Below are 12,225 nucleotides of genomic sequence, written 5' to 3' on the forward strand. Positions count from 1 at the left end.
ACTTTATATCAAACCTGCCAAACTCAATTGTTACAAACATTCTTTTTTTATTAGAATAGTTAAGCTATGGAATAATTTACCAAGAGACTTAGTGGAAGCTGATAGCTTCCAGCTATTCCGATCCAAGCTCAAATTGTATCTGAATGTTTAATTAAGGATCCTTGTTTTTATATATTTTCTGTATTTCTCGTATTATTTTAGGAAGTTTTTACATAGGGTTTACCTCATAACTTCCTTTTCGAGACGCCTTTTCTTTTTTGTCTTTTGTTTTTATATGTATACTTTTGTAACTCTGCGTCTTGAATGAAGAATGTATGTATGTATGTATGTATGTATGTATGTATGTATGTATGTATGTATGTATGTATGACTGTGGTCATGTATAGGTCACAACAGCGCGGCCGGCAAGGTCAGGGAATTGATACAAGTCAAAATCGGGAAACTAGACGCAGATATTAGGCTCATAGCTTTTCTCCTGGCTAGGGAATTTGATGGTTTCCCATTCGCTTTCTCTCCTTGTAGAATCCAAGGTAAGCCTAAGGTAGCCTGTTTCTGTATTGTATTTTTTTTATGTACACATTGAAATTCTGGCGGTGCTCGTCTCTAAAATTCGAAACCTGTGATTTAATTTGTATTTTAAAATAAGCTCACTTCAAGCAAAAAATTCAAATAGCTTTATCTTTTAATTTTGTTGTTCTTCACACTACATTTCGTCCTTCTATGCGGCTCGACCAGAGTGAGCATTTTGTCATGAATGGTATACAAGTCAGCGTTCATGATCGAGTAAGTATGCCCTAAAATCTGAGTGATGGATATTAGACAAATTAGCATCCAAGAAACTGCCTAGATCTACTTTTTGCACGAGAGATTTATTGTCCAATCATGTAACACACAATTGCCAAGATAGGAATATTCGATTATCAGTTGAGTAAGGCGGGACGAAAGTTTGGTCACCAAGTTTTAACGTAAAAATCGCGTTGTTGTTACGAGCAACTGGCTCCGTATCCATCGGCAACTTGTCGGCCTTTGACGTCATTGGCAGCAAAGCGCGCGAAGTTGTAGGCGACGCGACAGGTGATGCACGGCTGTTGATATTGTTACCAACGGAAACGAGGTAAGTTGCCAGTGACAAAACCATAATTTTAGACCCAAAGGTTCGTAACCAAACTTCCCTCGTGCCTTAATCAACTGATAATAGTAGTAAAATACTGTGATTTCCGTTTCCAAGAAAGAAAACTATTATTATTTTTATTGCCTACATTACAATGAGCAATACCTGTGTATTTTGCAATGCATCAAGCTGGCGGGGAACTCGCTATAGTTGTCTCAAGGTGCACTTTTTATCAGGCGGGAGGTATGACGAAGAGACACGGATTTTAAACATTCATTGCTAACTTATCCACGAAAAGAGATGTAACAGGTCTACTGTATGTATGTGAAAGAGGTTTCAAGCTGGAAGTCACATGTGACACGGTAACTACTTCTGGAAAAAAACACCATCCAAAGGGAAAGGATTTGGAACTTGGGGCAGTGCAACCTTGTGTAAAACTTGGTTAGGTCCCTTCTTCCTCCCCAAGTTTAACGGGGTCATTGCTAGTAGCACGAAGGTGGAGAGGCCATCATGATGGGTAAGCGAGCGGGGAAAAGCCCTCGTGGAGTGGACCCCAGTGAGCAAGGGGTCATTTCAGCTAGATTCTGTTCCCGCTTCAGGAGGCTCTCAGTGATCCAGGTCTACGCGCCACACAACGAGAGGTAGGAGGAAGAGAAGGACCACTTCTATGAGGAGCTGCAGCAGACGATAGACGAATGTAACAGGAGCGACATTGTGGTAGTGATGGGCTACTTCAACGCCAAGGTGGGAGGAGACAAAGGATACGAAAGTAGCATACGGAGACACGGGATGGGAGACAGGAACGACAACGGAGAGAGGCTCTGCGATTTTTCCGTGGCAAATGGTCTGGCAATCACAGGAATATTGTCTCAGCACAAGGACATTCACAAGATAACATGGGTCTTAGCAAACGGGAGAGTGAGGAATAAGATCTATCATCTTCTGATCAGTAGGCAGTTGAAATCTGCAGTTCTCGAGCCTTCAGTGCAGAGGGAGGCCGATGTCAACAGCGACCACTACCTCGTCAGGACCAAGATCCAGCTGAGACTCAGCAAGTATGTCAACGTGAAAAAGTTCAAGCCCAGGTTCAACGGAGACAGACTGAAGGACACAGGTATAAGACGGATTTACTGTGAGGCAGTGAGGAGGAGCCTAGAGGAGAACAGAATAGAGGAAAGAAAAGCGATAGAGGAGTTGTGGGAGGCCCAGAGTAAGGCATACGTGGAGTCAGCAGAGGAGGTCCTTGGGTTCCGCAAAGGCAAGAGCAAGCTCTGGATCAGCCAAAAACGTGGAAGGTGATAGACGAGAGGAAGGAAATCAAGACCAAACTGAACAGCACTAAATCAGAGAGGGCACGGAAAGGGATCAGAGAGTAGTACAGGCAGAAGGATAAGGAGGTGAAGAGAAGCGTGGGAGAGGATACAAGGAAGTTGATGACAGAGTCGGCCCAGGCGACACAGACAGCAGTAGAGAACCTGAGAGCTAAGGAGCTGTAAGACATCAACAGACAACTGAGCGGCAGGGGGCTGAGGAAGACGGCGGCAATCACTAACAAGGATGGAAATCTTCTCAAGACGAAGGAAGAAAGGCAGGCGAGATAGAAGGAGCACTTTGAGGGAGTCTTGAGTAGGGAGGCACCACCAAACCCAAATCGACGGATGAGGAGATGGAGGAGGGGCAGCTAGAAATCTACACGGAGCCACCAACACAGGAGGAAACCAAAATGGTGGTGCAGACTCTCAAGAATGGCAAGGCACGAGGAATTGACCAGATAACAACAGGACTGTTGAAGGTTGACACAGAAAGCACTTGCGTGGAACTCAAGCGCCTATTTGACCTGATTTGCAAGAAGAGAAACTGTCGGAGAAGTGGAAACAGGGACAGATATGCAAGATTCCGAAGACAGGGAACCTACAGCAACGTGGTAATTGGATAGGATTGGCGTGGCTACCTATTGCTAGCAAGGTGCTGGGAAAGATCCTGATCAGCAGAATACAAGGCAGTGCGGACCACAGGCTGAGGAAAGAGTAGGCATGGTTTAGACCAGGAAGAGGCACAGTCGAACAGATCTTCATCCTACGTAACATCTTGGGGCAAGTAAACGAATGAAATGCAACCATCCATGTACTTTCATTTCGTCGACTTCGAGAAGGCGTTTGACTTGGTGCACAGAGACAGCCTGAGGAGGATAATGAGAGCGTACGGGATTCCAGACAAGCCGATAGGACTGGTGAAGGTGTTGTATGACGAATTTACATGCGCAGCGATCGACGAAGGAGAAATAACGGAGAAATTCCCGGTGGTTAACGCCGTGAAGCAAGGATGTTGCATGTCGGGATTCCTGTATTTAATGGTCAATGACTGGGTGATGAGGAAGACGGTGGACGAACAGGGGACAGGCATCAGATGGGACTTTCCAAGGCTACTGGCAAACATTAACTATACGCAGACGGCCCGCTTCTGCTAGCATCAAGGGCAGACCATATGCAGGGAAGAAGCAGCCAGGCTAAGGGAGAATGCAGGCAGGGCAGGATTGCAGCTGAACCTACAGAAATTCAAGTGGATGAGGGTCAACAGCAGGAACAACGAGGGACTGAAAGTAAGAGACAGCATGGTGGAGGAAGTGGACAGTTTCAATTACCTGGGGGCGCAAGTGACGAAGGACGAAGGACGAAGGAGCAACATTGGACATCAAGATAGAAGAGGATAGCGATGGCTTATGCAAGCTTCAACGGGCTTAACAAGATCTGGCACGCAAGACACATCAACAGAAAGACAAAGACAAGGCTTTTCAAGACGCAATTGGTGCTTTCAGTGCTTCTCTACGGCTGTGAAACGTGGAACACGACAAACGGAAAGGAAAAGAAGCTTGACATCTTCCAGACCAAGAGCCTCCTAATCTTCCTCATCAGATGGCAGCAGCGCCTGCTAAACAAGGAAGTGCTGGAGATGGCAGGAACAGATCCAATAAGTGGGGAGGTAAGAAGGAAGAGATGGTGCTGAATTGGACATGTCTTGAGGCAAGAAGTGAACAACGACTGTACTGTTGCCCTTGGATGGAGGCCGGAGGGGAAGACAAGCAGAAGCAGACCCAAAACTACCTGGCGTCGCACTGTAGAGAAGGAGAGAGAGAGAGAGAGAGAGAGAGAGAGAGAGAGACAAGGTTGGAACACATGGATAAGAGCAAGACAGGCACCAAACAACCGCCAGCAGTGGAGGAAAGATGTCCGGGCCTTGTGGCTCCAGTCGCAAAGAAATTTAACTTCAACTACCATCGCCAGTTGCTCTGATTGTGTTGGCCACTGTATTTCTATGGTATGAGATAAAATAGTTATGAAACCCTTTCTCGTCGTATACCATGGGATATCTAACTTGTCACATGAATTTTCTTGGTATATACACTCGCTGAAAGGCTCGTACGTGATCAGGGCGACCACCTTGATCGTTTTGTGACTCCAAGCTTTTAATTTGGCGCCAAAAATGGGTCGCCTACGTTCTAAGTTAGTATTATCTGTATTTTTTTTAGTTGCCAAGAAAAAGTCCATTATTGTGTCGTTTCAGAAGGACAACTCGGATTTGACTGTCGCTAGTTCTGTGGGCGTAGCGACTGCAAGGGGTCAAGCAAATCATTTTTTCGCCTCGAGGAACATTGAGGGTCTCAGAGAAACAAAACTCACTGTTTCCCTTGGGGCCAGTCATTAAGGTGATTCCTCATAATTGCATTGCGCATCCCTACTGCGCACGATTTTCGAGTCATTAGCGCGCGCTCACGAGCGTATCAAGAAAACCGGCTCAACATTGATAACAATAGGTATTGTTATAAGACCTAAAATTGGTCTTATATGGTCATTTTGAACAATGGCGGTATAAGCTTCTAAATGCCCGCGGGAGTTTCTGAAATTTCCGATTACCATACGAGCGCGAAATTTAAACGATCGGAAAGACTGAACGGAAGACAAATTCTCCTCAGGGGAGATGGTATTGGTATAATCCTGTCGGTGCAAATTGCGCTGGGGTGGCGGTTGTACACATGTATTTAAAAGTGAAAGTAAGGCATCTTTTTGCTTTAAAACTGCTCTAACCTGGTAAACTCACCACGCGTGGAAGTGAAAGCGAAGTTCGCATTTGGCTAGATTGAGAACAGGCCCTCTTTCGCTCGAAAACCCATAAGATCAGTGTAGGATGAACGCGAAAATAGCGAGCGCGATAATCGAGCGGCAAAGCCGCTCGTTTCGTGCTCCCGCTGTTTCCGCGTTCGACCCACGGATTGAAAAGCAGGAGGAGAGACTGCTTTCAGTCGAGCATTCGGCCAGAGATTAATAGCTCTTAACAGCGCTTCGAAGCTCGCACATTTTTCCTCGCCGACCGATTGATGTCCACAGCGATTTCCAGCGGGAAGAAATCAGGGAAAAAATAATTAAAATTACAAACGCGATGTTTTGGGTAGCGTTTCTCTGCTCTTTAATAATTTTCGCTTTACTCTCAACGTATTTTTTTGTGAATCACGACTCCACCGTTCTAGATTTGTTTACTAAAAGTGAGTTCATTCAAATGCCGCTCTTCATTCATCAGGTTAAGTGTTCTTTTATCAGAATGCATGATCACACCTTCGTTTGCTGCGAGCTTGATTGAAAACAACGGCGCTCTTTCAAAACTAAAAAGTCGCACCTCTTTTATAAAGTGCCGGGCGCTCGACTGAAAACGGTTGAGTCAAAATCTGGACGCTCCGCGAACACTAAAAAAATTGAAAAAGAATAACTTCCATGACGATTGCCAGGTTTCAGAGAAAGATTTATACGCGCGAAAACAGAAATTCGGTCACACACTCTTCACTCTAACCACCGCCCGGTCGACTTAATAAAAAGCAGAAAAGTTATAACGCCGCACGAATGACAGACAAAGAATGTTTTCAGCAGCATACCTATTAAAACAAGTCGGAATTAGAATAAAAAGGGATTTAAACCGGGGGTTGTATTTTAGAGAGACGTGGTCCGAATGCGACACATGTGGATAATTAGTTTTTGAATTGTGATCACCTCGATGCGCACAGCGGCGGTCAATTTTGCCTTGGGATACACCGGTGAGAATTGACTTTACGAGAGAAAAAATTACGCTGCCCACCCCCAAGTGCAGCTTAATTGTTATGCCGAAAGTTTTGCGAACAACGGCGACGATTTTGGCTTGGCTTCGGACGAAGTCCCTCAGGGCTACCAAGAACAAAAGGCTATTCATTTTTGCTGAAAGTGAGATGTTGAGCCGGAACAATAGACCATTTCTTGATACGAGCGAGTGCACATACACAACATATACAAAATAATGGCTTTTTCTAAACGGCATGCCTTGCGAGAGATAAATCATCGTTTTTTCCTCGGAAACGAGTGCCGGGACCTAATAATATTTGTATTCAGTTTGATTGCAGAGATCACCTTCTTTCTTTGCAGTGAATATGGAACAATTTCTACTTCAGAGTTAAAAATTATCACGACAAATGCGAGCATAGCTAGCACTCATAAAACATAATATGTGGCCCCAGAACACTGCGTGCTTAGAACATATTGAATCACTGTCGACAAAATATGAGTGCCTTTGTCATGAAACGATGCAATACATCCATTGTTGTATTTTTCGCTTAAAGGGACAGTGTCATGAGCTGCGCGTGCACGTCTTTGCTTGCTCTCCTGCTCTTCTAGAAAAGCGGCGGCCATTATGGATTTGCCGGCAACGGCGGAAGTTGTGAGGAATCGTTTTCGAGCGCGGATAAATGAGATTTTACAACAACCTGCCTCGCCGAACTTGGATTTTGATGGCCAGGAATCAGTTTTTTATCGTGTTGAAACTCTGTCTAACACAGTTGTGAGCGTTCGTTGGGACAATATTATTACGCTGTGGCTATGATCGGCAGCCGGTCAAGGTTTTCAAAACAATGACTGGCAGTCTCATATTTTTCTCAAATTTAAGGAATCGTAGGAACCGACCCAATTCAAAGTATGATGTGCCGATTAGGAACTGTCAAGCGATCAAGAAAGCTTTACAGATCGCAAGTCTAACGCTTGGTTTTAATACGCTTGGGAGAGTGAGACCATGGTTTGTGACACTTCGGTGGGCTGACGGTCATGGTTTTCACCGGGGATTTTCAAAGCACTAAGTGACCGGCAGTCCGAGTTTAGGGAATCGAACGAACCGATCATATCCAATCTATTATATGTCGAATAAGAAGTGCAAAGCGATCAAGCAGACTTTTATAGATTTCAATTAAAACTCTTGGTTTACGTTGGGCTCAGAGACGTTTGTGGAACTTAAATTTTAGATCGATGTTCCCTTGCAGATACGGAATGTGTCTGCGTCAGGAACCCATGTACATCAAAATTAATATATATATGAAACTTACTTGAACGAAAATTAAATTGACATGCCGTTTAGGGATGACAGAGTTTAGGGAATCGAACGAACCGATCATATCCAGACTATTATATGTCGAACGAGAAGTGCGAAGCGATCAAGGAGATTTTTATAAAGACAAGTCTAACTCTTTGCGCTGGGCTCAGAGACGTTTGTAACACTTAGGTCTTTTTTTAGGTCAACTGCCGGTCACAGTTTTGATCATTAAATGACCGGTAATACTATTGACAATTTTAGGAAATCGCACGAACCGATCATAATCATAAACCACGAGTTTGTGACGGCATGACAATTTAATTTTCTTTGAAGTAAGTTTCATTTGTATATTAATTCTAATGTACATGGGTTCCTGACGCAGATTCATATACCGAATCTGCGAGGGAACATCGATCTAAAAATTTAAGTTCCACAAACGTCTCTGACACGGCAAAAAAGGTGGCGTATACCTTTTAGAAAACGCGCGGTGAATTTACGCAAATCGTGGCATATGCTTACATTTACTGGTGTTCACCAATCGGAAAATCTAAGATTTTCCCATTGTTTTCCTCGAAGCCGGTTTAATCCGTTATACTCACGGGAAGATTGGGAACTAAATCACTTGTTGTAAACACAAAATAGCCGTGGCATTTATCAATCCTTCCTTGGCTTCCCGAATCATCGTTTGCTGTTCATACATGTATGTGTGCCGAGAGTTGTCCAAAAGAGTGCTTCTACTGACAAACCTTTCAAGAGGAGTCTACAGATTAAATCGGCTTCGAGGAAAACAATGGTCAGTAATACAAAGAACATCGAAGTATGTGACGGTCACGCTCGACACAGATGAGGAACGTATAAATCTACTTTATATACAAACCTACAGTTGGAAGGAAAAGCTGGCAGTTTTAATGCTACATGTACCTAGGTTTCAAGGATCGCTACAAAGAACCAAAACTTTAATCTTGAAGCCAGGTAAGATATTTACGGGAATTTATCGGAGCACTTTACGAAGGCGAGTGTGTTAGTTACTCACTGGAATAATTTCAAAATTTCCTGAACTTTAAGCGGTCGTTAGTTTTGAAAACCTAGTGGGCAGACAAATTTTATTATTGTTTTAAATTAAGGGACATTTATACTTTCTATTCATGTAGTTCAGCAGTTTCAAACAGGTGCCACATTTTTAAACGTGCCTCCAAAGTAGAGCTATTTTCGCGTTTGGTTCAAAACTCGATTTAACGGGTAGAAAATCTTCTTTTAACCGTTGAAGGAACAACATTGAATTGTAATTGCAACATGGCTAAACACACTGCTATGATATATCTATAGTTGAAAAAAAGAATTGGGACTTTTTGAGCGAATATTATTTTTTTTAGAGCGCCGGCAATATGTGCTATTTTTCCAGTTTCGGCGGGCATGAAACTTGTGTCGAGCGGACCGAACTTCAATCAATCCTAGAAAACTTCAATTTGAATTTTTAATGAAATAAAACTCATTTTACGGATTGACTTGGTAAGGGTTTTGAAATTCCAGCTTATGAGAAAAATCGAATTTTCGAAGTAAAATCAGTGGTCGGGTCTCACAGAGACAGCCTCTTAAGCTTAACTTACTCGTACGTACAGGATAACCCGGGATGACAATAATGGCTTACCTGTTGTTGTTGACTCGTACCTTCGTATGTATCGATGTTTTCACCAGCTGTATGCCACCAAAAACTGCTTGAAATCGTGCACAGAGAAGAAGTGAAGGTAAACTGAATTTTGTCCGCCAAAGTAGAGTTTTTAAACAATGAGAAAGGACGAAGAGATTGATGCAAACTTCGACACCTCACACCTTTTTAAAAGGACGCCAAAAAATGGCGCGAGAACGGAGAGAACCTGGTATCTAATGTGGCAAACCGCTGATCCGTGCTTGTTGAAGGTCGATTACTCAAAATGCTGATGTAGGTCGTTTGTCGGTCGTTTGTCATTTCCAGGTCATTTCGTTACAAGTCGTTTCAAAACACATTTAAAGTCAATTTCGTTTCAAAAGTAGGCCCGAGGAAAAAAATCCAATTAAAGTGTTTTCGTCTTCGTAATACGTTTTGTGATTTCTTCTTCAAACATAGTGGAATGTTGATATGATGACAGGGAGTCGACTGAGGGGGCTACTGGACCGTTATTTAGGAGTTATTCAGGTGTACGTGACGGTTTTTTGTGCGTCCTGAATACTCCAGGATTCTATGGCGCCACGATCACGTATTCAAGACTCGAATACGCTTACTATCGTCAAAGTGGAGACAAAGAAATAATTTCATTATTCTGTCGCTTACGATGCACTCTTGAAGAAACAACAGCCAAGAAAAGTAAATGGTCGTGCAGTTTTCTGAGAGCGAGCTCAGCACCTCTTACCAAGGTCTTTATCACGGATCATGACAAAATAAAGTGATACGAATTCCCCTGTATACGGAATTTTCCATAAAACGAATTTATCTGATGTGTTATTGGAAATTTTACTGACAACCCGACTGGTTTATAATTACGCATGCGCTGATGCTACCGGACCAGCAGCGGTAACCACAATGAAGGAAAACCACTAGTTGGTCTAAATAAATAGATTTTGTAACACTCACTTCTTCCAAGCTGAGGGTTCCAAGGTTTGCATCAAATACGCGGCAGCGTGAAATGGGTTCGGCGTCCCGGTGCAAGCTCTCCCATGCAACCGCTTTTAGGGCATTCCACTCTCAAGCTTTGCGAAATTGGTGAGTTGCACCACCACGTAGGTCGGTGAGATGTAAGGAATGTTCCGCTACGGAATTTTTTAGCACTTTATTTAACAAGGGTTTCACATTCAGTAGCAAGGCTAGTATTCGAAAAGAACCCTGCAATAAGTAGATTTTAAATACTAGAATGTAAAAGAGTACTCGGAAGTGATAAAAAAATGTTATTTAGCGTTCTGTTATTGTTGCTGTTGTTTTTGTTGTTAATATGTCTTTTTTCTTACAGTTGCAGTCATGCTGTGCATGTTATTGATGCCTTTCCTCGAGGAGTAAAGAAGCGTAAAGATATTCATTATTGAACAGAATACACTCGATGGCATTAACAAAATGATGTAAGTTCAGTATAGATTTGCACGCCTTGTTCACTTCAACATTCTGAAACGAACAAACGAAACGCACGTCTGAAATTTTTAGAGAAATGAGCTCCGTGAATTAATTTGGCCGATTAAACTAAAACCGCGTGCCGTTAAGTATCAGAGTCCTGGTTTCCCTTGATACGCCGCGCATGACGTACTCAGGCCATGAGTTCCTGACTCGCCGCAATGGACCTATCAGGAACATGCATGGCACTCTCTGACACGTCACGTTTCTTGTTACGTCACCTTCTGATCTCGGACGCGCCGAGTGTCGAGGAATTTCACGGCCACGTAAATTCCACGAAAGTACTCATTTCACGCAGTGGGTCCATCTCGAATGTGCATGTCCAGACAATTCCAAATCACCAAACTGCCAAAAGGTCTAAGCCGGTCTAAATGCCAAAACTGGTGAAACTGACCAATCCATCTCACATGTCCAAACCATTCCAAATCAGCAAAACGCCAGAAAGTCTTAACCGGTCTAAATGTCCAAACCAGCGAAAAACACCAATCCATCTCAAATGTCCAAACCATTCAAAATCACCAAACTGCCATATGACCTAAACTGGTCTAAATGTCCAAACCAGTGAAAATGAACAAGCCATCTCAAATGTTCAAACCATTAAACTCATTAAACTGCCAGATGATCTAGCCTGGTCTAAATGCCCAAACCAGTGAAAATGACCAATCCATCTCAAATATCCAGACCATTCCAAATCACCAAACTGTCAAAAGGTCTAGACTGGTCTAAATGCCCAAACCAATAAAAATAAACAATCCATTTCACATGTCCAAACTATTCTAAATTAACAAACTACTAAAAGGTCTTAACTAGTCTAAAGGTTCAAACCAGTAAAAATGACCAATCCATCTCAAATAACCAGACCAAACTGTCAAAAGTTCTAGACCGGTCTAAATGCCCAACCGGTGAAATGACCAATCCATTTCATACGTCCGAAACCATTCCAAACCACCAAACTGGCAAAAGGTCTTAACCAGTCTAATTGCCCAAACTGGTGAATATCACCAATCCACCTCAAATGTTCAAACCATTCCAAATCACCAAGTTGCCAGATGATCTAAACTGCTCTAAATGCCCAAACTGGTGAAAATAATCAATCCATCTTACATGTCCAAACCATTCCAAATCACCAATCTGCCAGATGATCTAAACTGGTCTAAATGTCCAAACCGGCGAAAATAACCAATCCATCTCACATGTCCAAACCATTCCAAATCACCAAACTGCCAGAAGCACTAAACCGGTCCAAATGCCTTGACCGGTGAAAATGACCAATCCATGTTAAATGTCTAAAACCATTCCAAATCACCAAACTGCCAAAAGATCAAAACCAGTCTAAATACCCAAACCGGCGAAGATAGCTAATCTATCTTACATGTCCAAACCATTCCAAATTACCAAACTGCCAAAAGGTCTTGACCAGTCTAAGTGCCCAAACCAGCGAAAATGACCAAATATCCATCTCAAATGCTCAAACCATTTCAAATCACCAAACTGCCAAAAGGTCTTAACTGGTCTAAATGCCCAAACCGGTAAAAATGAACAATCCATCTCACATGTCCAACCATTCTTAATCACCAAACTACCAAATGGTCTAAACCGGTCG

At 42.9% G+C, this 12,225-nt stretch overlaps 1 protein-coding gene across 1 annotated transcript; it reads left to right on the plus strand.

Moving 5' to 3' along the window:
* The first annotated feature begins 1,834 nt into the window (after positions 1–1,834).
* LOC110067404 (protein CFDP2-like) lies at positions 1,835–2,410 on the plus strand. The gene has a single exon (XM_089276722.1). The coding sequence runs from the start codon at positions 1,835–1,837 to the stop codon at positions 2,408–2,410; it is 576 nt and encodes a 191-aa protein (XP_089132848.1).
* The last annotated feature ends 9,815 nt before the right edge of the window (positions 2,411–12,225 follow it).

The sequence above is a fragment of the Orbicella faveolata genome, unplaced genomic scaffold (assembly GCF_042242905.1).
Source record: "Orbicella faveolata isolate gen_17 unplaced genomic scaffold, um_ofav_v1 contig_46, whole genome shotgun sequence".
Lineage (NCBI taxonomy): Eukaryota > Metazoa > Cnidaria > Anthozoa > Scleractinia > Merulinidae > Orbicella > Orbicella faveolata.